General features: G+C 41.1%; 1 protein-coding gene across 7 annotated transcripts in view; it reads right to left on the bottom strand.

Annotated features, from left to right (window-relative positions):
• Positions 1-15,973, bottom strand: part of RAPGEF4 (Rap guanine nucleotide exchange factor 4) — a 288,137-nt gene that overhangs the window by 34,192 nt on the left and 237,972 nt on the right. For all 7 annotated transcript variants that reach the window (XM_032355961.1, XM_032355960.1, XM_032355959.1 and 4 more), the window contains 2 exons: positions 15,145-15,223; positions 1,359-1,509 (listed from right to left, as the gene is read on the bottom strand). In XM_032355961.1, the coding sequence (XP_032211852.1) occupies positions 1,359-1,509; positions 15,145-15,223 (230 nt within the window). The remainder of the gene's footprint in view (positions 1-1,358; positions 1,510-15,144; positions 15,224-15,973) is intronic.

Genomic DNA, 15,973 nt, shown 5'->3' with positions numbered 1-15,973 from the left:
GATCAACTCAGGGACAATTTATGGATGCCCTGGGACCAATCCTGACCACCAGGCAGCAGCAGCTGGGCCTGCTTTGCTCAGGAGCAGTGACCTCCACAGCGGAATACGACAGCTGTGGTGTTGCCAACTTACCCCACTCTGCTTCCTCTGCAAGACAGTCCTTTCTTCAACTGGTAGTGGCCAGGAGTCAACGTATGACCCAAGCTACAGTTATTCCTTTATATTTTCAAAATACTTCATTCTGCAGCCTTGAGGGTCACTTACAGATGCCTTCCTCCCTTCCCCATCTCTCTGCCTGCCAAATTATATGCTTCAAGAGGGGAAAGGATAATTTTTTTTTTTTTTTTGATAATTCAGTCTTGAACACACAGACTGATAAGGTTAGAAATAGAAGCCACATTGCCTTTTGCCTGCATCGAAGATCCTCATCTAAGTTTCAGAGGATAGAGCGAGTCATTCAGGGCTCAATGCCAGGGCCCATGCTGCAATGTGGGGCTGGAGCCATGGGAAGGAAAAGGGAAGTTCAGCTTAAAATAGTGTTTATGACATAAATCACATCCCTCTGGAACTACCTCGTGGTCCTAGAAAGTCCTCAATAATATAATCGGTTTCACTCCACTCAAAAAGAGGTACTGTTGGATCTAACAATCCCACTTCTTGGAATGTGACCAAACACAGACCTACTTACACAAAAACGTTCCCTGAACTATTACCCAAGGAATGTAGAAACCAGAAATGATGTAAATATTCAACATGATGAAAAACAAGCACATCTGTGGCAGAGCTACTCAAAGGTCATTAAGAATTTTTACTAGAAAGACTGCATGAACATCGAAAAAAATCCTTATATAAAGTGGAAAAAGCAGCCTACAACATGACGGGTACCCCATGATTAGGATCACAGAAAAAAAATGCAAAGGAAAAGGGAGCAAGTGAAAATACATGACAAGGCTGCATTATTGGGCTAAAAGGGCAGGACAGCAGCTGATGCTGCTCTCTACTCCTCTCACAGTACCTTTCTTCCTTTTTTTTTTTTTTAGATTTTATTTATTTATTTGACAGAGAGAGATCACAAGTAGGCAGAGAGGCAGGCAGAGAGAGAGAGAGGAAACAGGCTCCCCGCTGAGCAGAGAGCCAGATGCGGGACTCCATCCCAGGACCCTGAGATCATGACCTGAGCCAAAGGCAGAGGCCCAACCCACTGAGCCACCCAGGCGCCCCTCATAGTACCTTTCTGATGAACATGTTAACAGAGACCAGAATTTGCAGTCCTAGCCTCTACGGGAAGCCCCGTGCTTCTGGCGAGTCCTGCTACAGTGGGACAAAGATGTATTCTTGGAAGGGAGGTCTCCACGTACCTCGAGGAAAGCCACGGCCACGTCATCCTCTTGTAGGACGTCTCCATACACGGCGGCCCACTGCAGCACCAGGCGGATGACACGCCTCTTGTTGTTGAGGGTGTAATCCATTTTCTCCTGCTCCGTACCTTGTGAGGGCTGGGCGTGGTAAGTGCCGCGGAGTCAAGGAAGACACTTGATCGAGACATTCACACTCACGCCACTGAGCGGCTTGCAAAAGCCGAGAATGATCGATCCCAGGTTCAGAAAGCCAGCCTCTTGGGCTGATAGGATTCTCTCCTCAGGCCCTCAAGAAAAGCGCCACCCACAGAAAGACTCTGGACCCAGTGCCTAGGGAGCCCTCTTTGGGTCTGCTGACCCTGACGGGGCGTTGGTCCCAGGAGTCCGACTCGCACAGCCCCACTTGGCCTTGCGTGTTGACAAGGGTTCCCACTGCACCTCGCTCCAGCTCCCAGCACACCCCCTGCCAGCCCTCCGCCTGGCCCTTCACTTCTAGGGGACACAGTGCTTCCTGCTGTTGCTTGTCTTGTGGGGCCTTGCCTGCCCTTTTTGGTTCCCACGATTCTGCACCTATTTCCATAGAACCACTTCATTGTATGCGTTTCAGCGAAACCCTTCCAGGTGGGCATCTACGTTCTGCTGGACAGCAAGAGCGCATGGGGCTGGAGGAAGCCTGGCTCGCCTAGTGTTCAGAAGAGCAAAGTTTCCTGCTGTATGCATATGGGGAGGGACTTCGACACACTGTAACTCCTTCTTCTGTCTCATACTGGCTTTTTGTGCACTTAACGGCTAGACATCTTAACAAAAGGATAAGCTCCTGGAGGCCTAGGGATGATAAATTACTTGCCTTGTATTCTGTACCATGCCCAGCACAGTGACTTTCAGCTGGCAATTATATTTATCCATCAAGACAATAAATACTTAATTGAGTGTCTTCCAATGTATCAGGTAAAGGCTTCTGCTCTCCGTTTACATTTGTGTGTGTGTCACATTAGAGAGAATAGAATATGTGATCAAGAAAGATTTTAGAAGAGGCATAGCATTTGTTTTTCACTGATTTATAATAGATCATACTGCTGACAATTAGTTCATGGAACACTTTCCTCTTTATAACTAACCCTGTATCTTGCAGTAGCATACCTTAGTTAAATTCTACTTTAGAGTCTTGTGACAAAAGCATTCTTCCCTTCCTACCAGTGAGCAAACTGATGGTAAAGGTGCACAAATGGCCAGGATCACACGATGAGAGTATGGAGTTGGTTTTGACCAAGACTCCTAATTCCAACTAGTTCTAATTACACAACAGCCCTCTCTGTCCTCAGAGCTGGCTGCAAGACTGGCTGTGCCTTAGCTTATGACCATGACCTCAAAGGCTCAGTAGAGAACTGCCTAGTGGCAGTGATGTACTTGAGAGCTAAACCTGTAAAGGGCCTTTTCTAAAGGGACTATAAATAATCATGATCAAGGTAAATGACAGAACCTTAAAGCAAAGGTTTACTGCATGTAAATGTGTTGCAAAATGGCTTTCATAAATTGAGCACGGGATTCATAAAAAAGAAAATTGCTCAACCTGTATTACTACAATTCTCTCTGAGCTTACCATAAAAAAAAAGGGGGAAGAAAGATCACTTTATGTGAAAATTATTTCTTTTCTGATTAACCCTTAGGCCTCTTGCTTCTAGCACACATAACTCAGTTTTTCTTTCCAAAGAACTGCAGTGTGGCACAACATTTTATCACTATTTTGGGGGGGAAGGGCTAGCAACACAATCTGGCATGTGGTGGGCACCAAGTAAGTTATTCTTGACTGAATGAAAAATGTGTGCAGGTTCACCTTAGAGTCAGTCAGAGAGAGGGAGAGAGAGAGATTGAGTCTTTCTTACTTGCACGAGGCTGAGGTGGTTTGAACTATCAAATTTGCTATCAAGCAGATATAATGCTAACTTTCCAGGTTATCTTTTTTTTTTTTTTTAAGATTTTACTTATTTATCTTTAGAGAGAGAGAGGGAGAGAGCAAGCAGTGGGAGCAGCAGAGGAGGTGGGAGAGGGAGGGGAAAGAACCTTAAGTAGACTCCGTGCTGAGCACAGAGCCTGATATGGAACTTGATCTCAAGATCCTGAGATCATGACCTGAGCCAAAACCAAGAGTCAGAGGCTTAACCAACTGAGCCACCCAGCTGCCCCTCCAGGTTATCCTGACTTGGACTCAGGAAACAATGTGAACACTTGTGACTTGGGTACAGTGTTACCAGGAGCACACGTGAGGCTAATCTATAAGGCCTTAGGACAGGACACTAAATTTACGTTATCTCTGTGGGTCAGGACTTTGTCTTGACTTCTTTCCTCCGGGGGAATCTGTCTTTTTTCTACAAGGAAAGAACACATGATTGGAAGGATTAACATGGTAACACTCTAAACCTGCATGGAGCTTTATAGTTTATAATAAATGTGCTCCATGTGCTGACATGATCACGTAACACTCTCTCTAAATACTTACAGATGAAACTGAGAGAAGGGATCTGCCCAAGGTTGTTCAGCAAATAAATGGAGGGTTGATAAATCCAGACAGGGCCCTCTCCATTGTCATCACCCCCATTCCCCAACAGTGACTGGATGTTAGCACTTGGGTTCATGAAATTATTGAGAATGATTGCATCTGGGAAGCAAAAATCCTGATGAGAAAGAGATTTCTTTCCTTCTTTCTTTCCTTTTTCTTTCTTTCTTTCTTTCTTTTTTTTCCTTTGCCTAAGCTCTAAGTTTCCCAGAGCTGATGAATACCTAAACCAGAGTTGAGTGTCCTCTGCTCTTAATGAATAGCTCCACAGGCCCCTGGGATCCAGCAATGGCCAAATCCACAGGGATTAGAATAAGGCTTGGTTTCTTTTCTCAAGAAAGTTAAGTGTTTTTGCCTCTGGAAAAATAAAAGGAAGCACTGAGCTGTTTCATAAAGTCTCCCTTTCCCTTTACAGATGTTACTGGAGGTGGTAGTGATAGTACTTTTATAAGCTGAATCCAGGCATATGCTCAAGCATTCTGCCCCTCCACAGGCAACAGATTGTTCCATTCCAGAACAGTCTGTTGAATCAGATTCTCAAGGGACACAGAGAAGACTTTATGTAATTGATGATACCTGAAATGGTTATAGAGGATGTGTTGGGGCTTCTGTTGATTCCCATAACACTTTCCCCAGGTTTTAGAAGATTTATGTGATTTATTTTTAGATTTTATTTAACATTTACAAAAAAGATGGAGAGAGGGGAAAAGACTATATTCCCTTCAGACAGCAGTTGGGGGCTAGGGGTGGGAAATAACATCCCACCAGGTCCCTTGTTTCAATATGATGTAAAACAATTAAACCTAAAAAGAGTAACATTTCAAATATAGTTTGTTCATAAATTCAAACACAACAGGAAGGTCATAGAAACCATTACCTTCTTTGGCTAGAACCAGAACAACCCATTAACCACTTGATGGAGAAAGTCTCATGGGAATACAAACCTGGCTCTTCCCCAGGACAAGCAACCATTTAGAAAGGATGATCCATGGAAACCACATACATAAGATACGTTTCCCCCCCCCCCCCACATAAGATACTTTTAACCACACTATATGAAATATATACTTGGCTAGTGTCTATGTTAAGTGCAGTTAGCAGAGAAAATAAATTACATCACAATCCTGTGATTTTGTCAAATGATAAGGACATACATATATTAAGCATGGCCATGACTCCTGATATCATGACGGTTGGGTTCAGGTAAGAAGCAATATGGCTGCTTGAATTTATGGTGAAAAAGACACAGAGAAATAAAGTGTTAGATAGAAGTCTGTAAGAAACAAGACAGGAAACAACAAGTGTTATAATGTGGAGAAAGGGGAACCCTCTACACTGTTGGGAATATGAGTTGGTGCAGCCACTTTGGAAAACAGTATGGAGTTTCCTTAAGAAATTAAAAATAGAGCTACCCTGTGACCCTGCAGTTGCACTACTGGGTATTTACCCCAAAGATACAGATGAAGTGAAAAGAAGGGCCATATGCACCTCAATGTTTATAGCAGCAATGGCCACAGTTGCCGAACTGTGGAAAGAACCAAGATGCCCTTCAATGGACAAATGGATAAAAAAGATATGGTCCATATACACTATGGAGTATTATGCCTCCACCAGAAAGGATGAATACCTAACTTTTGTATCAACATGGATGGGACTGGAAGAGATTATGCTGAATGAAATAAGTCAAGCAGAGAGAGTCAATTATCATATGGTTTCACTTACTTGTGGAGCGTAAGGAATAACATGGAGGACATTAGGAGAAGGAAAGGAAAAGTGAATTGGGTGAAACTGGAGAGGGAGATGAGCCATGAGAGACTGTGGACTCTGAGAAACAAACTGAGGGATTTGGAGGGGAGGGGATGGGGGGTTGGGTGAGCTGGTGTTGGGTATTATGGAGGACACTATTGCATGGAGCACTGGGTGTGGTGCATAAACAATGAGTTTTGGAACACTGAAAAGATATAAAATAAAATAAAGTGAAAAAAAAAAAGTCTGTAAGAGAATCTAAAATTACTTACATTTTTATCTTAAATACAATTAAGGAAAGGCCTTAATAGTCAATGTTGGCCAAAGTCATCACTGACACACTGAGTGGACTTCAGATGATTCACAGAATCACAGAATCTGTGAGTTGCAAAAGCCCTTTGATTGTATCTCTAATGCCACAATTTCAGAGGGTAAGGAAACTGAGGTAGAATGAGTTTAAGTGTTTTTCCAAATCTACCAAAAGTATTCTTGATATTAGAACTCAGTTCTCTCTCTCTTTTTTTTTTTTTAAAGATTTTATTTATTTATTTGAGAGAGAGACAGTGAGAGAGAGCATGAGCGAGGAGAAGGTCAGAGGGAGAAGCAGACTCCCCATGGAGCTGGGAGCCCGATGCGGGACTCGATCCCGGGACTCTGGGATCATGACCTGAGCCGAAGGCAGTCGTCCAACCAACTGAGCCACCCAGGCGTCCCAGAACTCAGTTCTCTTATCTCTCACCAGGACATTGTTTACCTGTCTCTGTTGGCACATTTTGTCTGATATTAACATTTCTTTATGCTAACATGTATTATGCAGCAGAATTAGGGGATTTGAAGTTTATCGGATAATGGGGAAATCAGTCTGAGATGCGGAAACTGATCCCAAAAAATCCACAAAGAAGACAAAGCACATACAGGAAATCAAGAATTAATTGCTGCAGCTCCCTGACAATCTGATGGTCAGGAAGGCATAGGATTCCTAATGTCTGAACTAGATCCTCTCTGCCATAGTTCCAACTAGTACCTCTTGATTTAGAAAGCGGCTTGGGGGTGACTGGCTGGCTCAGGAGGCGGCACATTGTGAGTTCAAGCCCCATGTTAGGCATAGAACTTACATAAAAAGAAAAAAAGCAGTGACTCACCACTATTAACCAAACATTCGTGAGGTTTCAAATCCTAACTTGAGGTTTCTCTTGTTATGGTAATAAGATTTTTCACCATCTGGGAACATTAAATCAGAATCCTTAACAGCAGAAATGGGAATCATAAAAAGCTTCAAATGTTTGTTGATTGACTGGTTACCTTAATTCAATTACACTGTTTGGAGTGCTATATATAACACAGTTTTCAAAAACAGACAAACATCATGGCTCCTTAAAAGCTTTATCTAAATTATCTGAAATTCTGTTTTGTCAAGATGTCAAATACAGGGGCACCTGGGTGGCTCAGTAGGTTAAAGCCTCTGCCTTCACGAAGCTCAGGTCATGATCCTAGGGTCCTGGGATTGAGCCCTGCATAGGGCTCTCTGCTCAGCGGGGGGCCTGTTTCCTCCTCTTTCTCTCTCTGCCTGCCTCTCTGCCTACTTGTGATCTCTGTCTCTCAAATAAATAAATAAAATCTTAAAAAAAAAAGATGTCAAATACAGATCATGGATACATTCTAAGGACGTTCATATTCAATGTCATCAGGAGCTAGGTCCACACAAGTACCAGATATCAGGTGCATCTTTGAAATAGAATCTTTTAGTTACAGGGTATTTAATCTATAGGAACACAGCCTCTCAGAATGACTGAATTCTTTGTCGAATTGGACCGGTTCCTTCGGCATCACTCAACTGTGACTGAGGACAAACTGAATGTTTTCAGTGTGGATCAGGGCTGAGGATCTGAAGAGGTGAAGGCCACGGTGTAGGCTACAGTCTTTCTACCCTGCCAACAGCTGGCTTAATATTCCATTGAGTCATTTTCCTCATGCCGGCTGTGCCGTTCAAACACTGTAATTATTTCATATATTTTTACCTAGTTATTATCTTACTCACCACAGGCACCTGTAATTTTTCTGTATTTTTTTTTTTTTTACTGCTCATTTACTTATTCTTAATTCAGCTAATAATGGTTCCACATATTAAAATTATCATGGAGAAAGTAAGTGAAAGCCTCCTAGGACGGAGAGGCGGCAGATTCATTACAGCCTACAACAGGGAATAAAATATTATGTATATTTTTTGTAGTAAGTACATGCTAATTATGCAGCTATTTATAAAACACTTATCAACATTCAAACTGATACCCTTCAATGTTGTTGTTTTTTAAGCCCTGCTTTGCATACAAGATTGCTGCTTGTAGCCGAAAACAAACTTTGGGGGTCATCTGCCCACTGACTAGACAAAGCATTGGTATATCCTTTACATGATGCTAGATTCCTTTCATGGTGGTACAATAATGCATTTATATGGGGCACTATTTATAAGGGGCTTGAAGGTTTATAATGTACTTTCACACACAGAGCCTCATTTGATCCTCACATCCACCTGATGAACTGGGCAAGACAGGTATAATTACCCCTATTATACAGACAGGGTTCAGAAAGGTCAAGGATAATTGCCAAGTACTACAGCTTGTAAGACTCAGGTCTTAAACACAGGTCTTCTGACTTCAGACCTTGTGCTTTTCCCACCGTGTTATGGGGTCTCTTTACTACCCTGCTTGCCTTCGTGGAGCATCCCAACATTCTGGGCTGCGAATCTATCCCTTCCTTCACGCAACATGTGCTTGGAAGGCAAGTTCTCGAATCAGACCACCTGGGTTCATCTCCCCGCTTCCCTACTTACAAACGTGAGGCCGTCGGTCAGTTAATCGGCCATTTAGAACCTCAGTCTCTTCATCAGTAAATGTCAGAGGACTGCTGTTACAGATGAGCTGAGACAATACTGGTATACCATACAGAACAGTATCGCAGACATATTAAATGCTCAGCAAGTGTTAGTCACCGTCATTATTATTGATCCGCCCCCTGGAAATAAAGTGAAATCTTTTAAATGGGTGGTTTGGGAACTTTCCATGAGACCTGGCCTCTCTGGGTTTAACTGTAATGCTATTCCCATCACATCAGCTGCTCCTGTGTCTATGTGAGCCTATGAACTTGAAATTCCCAGGACCACTCTCTGTGTTGTCATTTTTCTTTATGTGCCTCCCATTTTCTTGCTTGGAACTTTTTTTTTTCTCATTGATTTTCAGAATTCTTTGCATTTTTAGAAGCCTCTCGTTCTTGGCTATTCTTTTTAGTCTTAACTCAGGGGCTAGTATTCCCACCAGAGAAGTAGGATGTGGACTAACAACCCATTGCTGGGTTCAACCCACTACTATTCTAACACTTGCCAGCAATGGAACTTGGGTAAAACGGCATACCTCCTCAGTCTCATCCCCTCACGTAAAAAGAGTACGCATCCCATGGTGTTGATATGAGGCTGAGAAATGGGCATAAAATACTTTGTAGAATATCTGATAACACGGTCATTTTCTGAGAAAGAGGACGTATCATATCATGATCAAAGCAAGTCTTCCTTATTGGAAATGAAGTCTTAAGTTGCATATCTGCAGAAATAAATTGCACTGAGAGTAGCATATGGATTAAACACTTGCAGAAACAATTGGGGGACTACAATGGTAAAATTTGGCTTCAACAAAATTTAAGCTGACAATTTTCCTTAGACATCTAAATAATATTCCTAAAAACTTGGCTTAATCTGGAGAATAAGAACCCGATGCTGTTTTGTAAATCATCAAGAAGAAAAGCAAATTTTGAAAAAGGTTCCTCCTAGGGAACCTCAGTCAACTTCTAAAGAGAATGTCCCAGCTCAATATGACAGTGAAATAAATGATGGAGGCCCTGCCTTTTCAGTAAAGGAAGCTATTGCGTTTGCTATGTCTCTGTATAAGGGATACAATATATAGAGAAGTAGTTTTAGCTGAAACTTCGTAGCAAATCTGTATTCTCTTTTTTCCTCTTTGCTTCAAGAAATGAAATGAATTTTTTTCCATGCCAAAAGCAGAGAATTTGTGTATACTAAGCCAAAAGAAATTAAGACACTAGGAAAAAATATTTGGCCAAAATTATTGCTGTATTTACATTTTTATGAATTTAAATATAAGCCATAATCATTCAAGATGCTTTCAGCTGTAATGACAATCTGTCCCGAGTCACAAAGACTTGTATTTGTTGACATAACAAGAAGTCTTCGGCAGGGTAAGCTGCAGGGTTGGACAAGTGCAGTGATGCCATCATAGAACCATTTTTTTTTTTTCCTGACTCTCCATGCATTTCAGCTTTGACATATGACTTATTCCCCTACTCATTTTAGGAAGGCCATCACTGGCAACTGGGGCTGTAGGCTTCCTGTTCTCTTTCCTAAAGTTTGAGAAGCCCAAGAAAGTCTCTCTTTGAATCTCAGTCTACTTTGGGCCTGCAATACGAGAACAAACCATGGCCAAGGGCAGCCTGTTACAGAGTAGCTAGACTGACCCACTGAGATGGCACTGATGACAAGGACAATGTCCCCTGCAGTTGGAATTATTTAGGGCTACATGGAGTTTCTCTAAACATTTGCCAGGATGTGTGTGATCTTAGGTGCTCTCTTGGCTCTATGTGTCTTGATTTCTCCCACATGTAAAATGAAATAAATATCACACTAGTCCTTTTTATGTCTCACATGTGGGGGCTGGGTGCTGGAAACATAAAGTAAATGATACGAAAAATGCTCCAAATCAAGGACATAGTTATTAAAATTCAAAATAATATTAACTTAGTTGTGATCACTTACTGAACTAAGGCCTACATGCATTTGTTTGTTTTTTTTTTTTTAAGATTTTATTTATTTATTTGACAGAGAGAAATCACAAGTAGATGGAGAGGCAGGCAGAGAGAGAGAGAGAGAGGGAAGCAGGCTCCCTGCCGAGCAGAGAGCCCGATGCGGGACTCGATCCCAGGACCCTGAGATCATGACCTGAGCCGAAGGCAGCGGCTTAACCCACTGAGCCACCCAGGCGCCCCAGGACTACATGCATTTGTACAAAAAAAAAAAATAGGCTAGAGTTTAATCATAAAACACATAATTAAGACACCAGGGGAGCAATGCTGTAGTAAACATCAAAAGCATTAAAACATTACTTACTCCTTGCCTACTTTCAAAGTAATGAAATGATCTTACATGTGGGCAAAGATTGAGCTGGAAGGATGTTGATTCAGCCCATTGTGTTCGTTATAGGAAAAAAAATTTGAAAAAAAAAAGTAAATATCCAATAGAAAGAGGCTAAGAAAATAAACTACGACAAATCTACCAGATAATATTGTGAGTTAATGAAAATGATAGCATGTTTTTCTCATGCATCTGCGTCACCTTGTTGCCCAGCACTATATGACACATTGTGTTTAATAAGAGTTTATGGAACTGGTTGGAAAAAAAAGATGTAGGCACACCTGGGTGGCTCAGTGGGTTAAACCTCTGCCTTCAGCTCAGGTCATGATCTCAGTGTCCTGGGATCTAGCCCCATATCAGGCTCTCTGCTCAGCAGGGAGCCTGCTTCCCCCTCTTTCTCTCTGCCTACTTGTGATCTCTCTCTCTCTCTGTGTCAAGTAAGTAAAATAAAATCTTTAAAAAAAGTAGTTTCATTTATAAATATAAACATACACATACATGTCTGAAAAGATACCCACAGCATGCTATTAAGTGAAGAAGAAAATATTATTAAAAAGCATATACAACATGATCTCACTTTTATAAGATATCTATACTTTGAAAAAAATTTGCAGAGAAGTATTTAGTGGCAGAGAAAGCTACTCATAAAATATTTTTTAATGACAAAGTACACAGAATTACTTATAGTATGATTCTCTTGTTATACTTAAAAATATAAAAGAATTAAAAAAAAATAAAAATATATATCTACCTGTGAAGAAAAAAGACTGGAAGGATACATACCAAAATGTTAACAATGGTAATACCTGACAGGGTTATGGGTGGTTTTATTTTCTTTTTTAAAGACCAGTGGAAAACTCTACTGAATTTTAAGTGCAAATCTTAAAAAGATTCAAGAAACTGAAGATGAAAAGTACAGAAATTGAACAAATATAATTTTAAAAACTCATTAGAAAGCACTTGTATTCATCAGGTGAAATCGTGTTCCAAGCATATCTAATGAATAGAGATTTTTCTCTCATTAGCGTATAAAAGGCCTGAGATATTAATGTTAAAGAGAGTTCTACCATCTTCCTCTGCGCTAAAAGCAAAATTGGAGGTGACATACAATGTGGATTAAGGACAGAAATAGGTGTCAGTGGCTCGGGGCTCAAATCTTTTCTGTACTAGTAATTACCTTTCTCTGAGCAAATCATAATTTTTCATTATCCTCGTTTATTGATTTGGAAAAAGAGCAGTGACAGTACTGACTTCTTCATAGGGCTGCTAGGCACAGTCACAGATATTAAGTACTTTGAAAAGACTCAGCCAAAGCAACTCACTTTAATCCAAGTGCTTTAATGGAACGAGGTTAAGTATTTTACTCTCCCTTCTCTCATGTTAATAATATGGGGATCAACCCACCAGCTCAGCTTTACCTGATTTCTCCCTGTGGCTGGTGCATGAAGTGTTAGCAGTTTATGGGTAATAGTTGTTTGGTCTGCTCATCACTTACTTCTCCATTTCCTCTCTTTTTCTTCACAGACAAGCTCTGGGGGACTGTTGGGAAAGTGCTTTGCCTTCCTTTGACCAAGATGTCAGCAGGGACCCGAGCTAGGCCAACCCGACCCTCCTTCCTAGGGATGTGGGAATCAGCCTAGGATGCTTGGAGCAGATTTGGCCCCAAAGCAGCTCTTTATTTCTTGCCCCCAAGGCCCCTTTTGAAAGCCTGGGCTCTTCTAGGATCCCTTCAATTCTCTGAGTGACCCCAAATCCCTCTGAGAAATTCCTATATTCTTTAAGACAATCACAGTTGGTTTATGTTACCAATGACCAAACAAACATAGCCTATGTAAGAAGCCGACGTAAGATGTTCCTACAGAGAAAGGGGAACTAAAAATTGAGTCCTCACCATAATATAGAAGCACTGCCATGATCTTCAGGGACCGAGCCCTTTCTGTTGGCCAGCCTGCAGCAGGGTAAGCCTCTGGCATCCCTGGGATACCCTCCCTCGGTCGGCATCACATGACAGCAATTTTTGTTGGAGGCTCTTGTTCCCATCTAAGGACTAGACATGTTGTCCAATATGGTAGCCACAAGCCACACATGGCTATTTAAATGTAAATTAATAAAAATTAAGTAAAATCACAGATTCTGTTCCTCAGTCACAGTAGCGAATTTCAAGGCTAGTGGATCCTGGTCTAGCAGAAACAGAATATTTCTATGATTGCGAAAAGTTCTACTGAACGTTTCATATATTTGGTTTCAGTACGTTAGGCCTACTTTGCTTTGAGTCAACTGAAACACAGATAAACATGTATCCTGCAATGCATTGTCAAGAAATGTTCTTAAACTCTAAAGGATAAGCTCTTAAAGAAATAATATGTGGAGAAAAAAAAGTGACGCACTCCAGGCTCAGAATCCTATGACCTGGATGAATCCTGACACTGACTTGCCTTGGGTATGTCACCCCACTGTTTCTGAGTCCCAGAAGCCTCGTTTGTAAGACAAAGCTAATACTAACCCAGTAGACACCTGGAAGGATAAATATGGGTCAATGTTGTTAGCAAGATACCTAACACAGAGAGTTGGTTCAAAATAGAGCAATGAAGAGAATCTAACTTCTCGTAGGGCCAAGTACGAAGGAGGTGATCTGAGGGCACTAGGTACTTTAGATGACACCAGCTATCCTGGATTCCCTCCGTCTACTGAGAGAAGAGCCGGGATCAGATATCATAGGCCTCCCTTGATTCCACTGTTCACCTTCCCGACTTTCTCTCCTCTACCTACTACCATTTTCCCCACCCCTCCCGCCCTGGACATAGCATGGACTTCCCCTCTAGGAACTTCTGTTTTAAAAACAGAGATCAGTGATATGAATATCCTCAATCAGCTCTAAAGCAGAACAAGCTAATAAATGAAGAAAGCAGAATGGGCAAAAACAAAGACTTGGGGTTCCTACTTGTAAAGATGGCATGATGGGGCCCGCTATATTCCCTCACTCTTCTCTGCATTTTGTTGGCTTAAATCTTATCGATATGCTAACTGTTGGAAAAAAAGAACTCAGTAGTGGTTTTTCTTTTTCCTTCTAACAAGTCTCAAAGGTCTAATAACGATTACCATGTGTGGATTAAAAGAGCACAGAGAGATCCTGAATGTGTTAACTTTACTTGAGAAAAACGGAATATAAGCCAGAAAGAATATATAATGTATGTGAGTCTCATTAAGCTGTCATTACTTGGAAAGATAGTTTCCAGGCAAATAAACACCCAAATCTCACTCTTGCAGTTGCTTCTGAATAACACATTCAACTCAAATCTCCCATCCTCACACATTCTGTTGACTTCAAAGAGAATTATGAGTGAACAAGAAAATGAGAATCAGGTAGCGCAATTATAATTCTGAAAAAGAAAAACATGCAACATTGATTGGATTGCTCAGAGGGAAAAAAAAAGCCATTCTCCTTCAATAGATTTAACTACTCAAAAAGTCAAAGTGTTTTGGGGTCTAAATTTTTGTTGCTTTAAATATAAAGCAAAATTGGAAAATATACTTTCCCATGATCCCTGAAGTTGAGGGTGTAACTCAATAACATTCACCGTTTTTATTCAACCTGATTTTCTGGATGCTCTCTCTGTGCCAGATACCATGTACTAATTGGTCAATTCAACAGACTATTGAAAAGCTGCCCCAAACAAAGTCAGTGCTCCAGCTGCCCAGGGGAACTGCCATTAGAATTTCCAACTTTGTGTGACTTCAGTCAGTGTGACAATAATAAAAATGGCAATGAAGGAATACATTTGGTTTCTGGAGGACAGGGTGGAGTAGGACAGGTGTGAAAGAAAAGCTACCCCATTATGGTCACCCATATTTATGCGCAAAGGGATTAATCCTGGACCTTGGAAGAAGAATGCAGGCAGGCCCCAGGTCATGCTGTCAGGTATCCTGCAGAGGTAAAGTGTCTGTTTCCAAGGTCAGGGAACTGTCCCTACTCTCTAAGAATTCTCTAAGAATACTCTTCTCCATAACTTTCTTTAACCTACCTCCCAGTTATGTATCACCTTCCTGAGGTAACTTGGCTCACATTTCTCTACACAGGTAACAGGGAGGAGATCCTTACAGCACGACCAAACCTGCTAGAGAGGGCTGGTGTCTACGCTGGGGGGAAAATTGTGGGTGTTTCAGTTTGACAGTGGTGGAGAGCATGACCCTGCCTGGGCTGTGACTTACCTTCAGAGAATGAAATGAGATAATGACCAGATAGATACGAGGTGTCTTCAAGGGAATAGAGACTTCAAACCACAAAAGGATATTGGGCCACCAAGGCAGGGCAAAGCTGGGTATTTGGCATAAAAACACAGTGCATCATAACAAAGTCATTTAAAACAGAATCTACAGAAAAGCAGAGCAGAAAAAGAAATTAGGTTTTTGCAGAAAGCTTTAGAAAGGCAAGAGTATCTATTCATTTGTTCTTGGTCGATGGTTCTTCTGCGTTGGCTTGGGGGATTTGAGTTTGACTGTACATAGAGGTACTACATTTTAAAAATAATAATGTTCACAAGCTTGAGATCAAAACTCAACGTCTTAGGACGGTGAACAAAAAAGTACAGTATTTTAAAGAGACAGTGCTGGTCACCTTAGCCACAATGCATATTTTAAAAATACCTATAATTAATGAGCTACCCATGGGCATTTCCACATGTGCAGGATTCACATCTGGTCATTTCTTTGTCTACCTTACACCATACATCTTTTGTCAACATCTGTTTTCCTTTATGTCTTTTCTACCCCTTGTTTCCATAGGGAGCAATGAAAGATGAGTGGACAATGGAATTCTAGAAAAAGGAGGCGGTAAGAGCAGAAAGTTGGTGAGGGAAACAAAAGCAGGGGGAAAAAAAGGACAAGATAAAGGCTAGGAGTGGGAACTGCAGCAAAACAAAACAAAAAACAAAACAGAAGCTCTCTGACACATTTAAGATGGTAGCTGAGATCTTTGTGACATTCATGTCACTTTTCAAATAGAAAATGGTAAAAAATGTACAAATTTTAATTGAATATATTAGATTTCCAAAGTCTATGCTTTAAATGATCTTACAGTTTTTAAAAATTAAGATATAACTGATATGTAACATTGTGGAAATT

Source organism: Mustela erminea, chromosome 8, assembly GCF_009829155.1.
Source record: "Mustela erminea isolate mMusErm1 chromosome 8, mMusErm1.Pri, whole genome shotgun sequence".
Lineage (NCBI taxonomy): Eukaryota > Metazoa > Chordata > Mammalia > Carnivora > Mustelidae > Mustela > Mustela erminea.
Note: the sequence above shows the minus strand (reverse complement) of the source record. Positions and strands in the feature narration are given on the sequence as shown.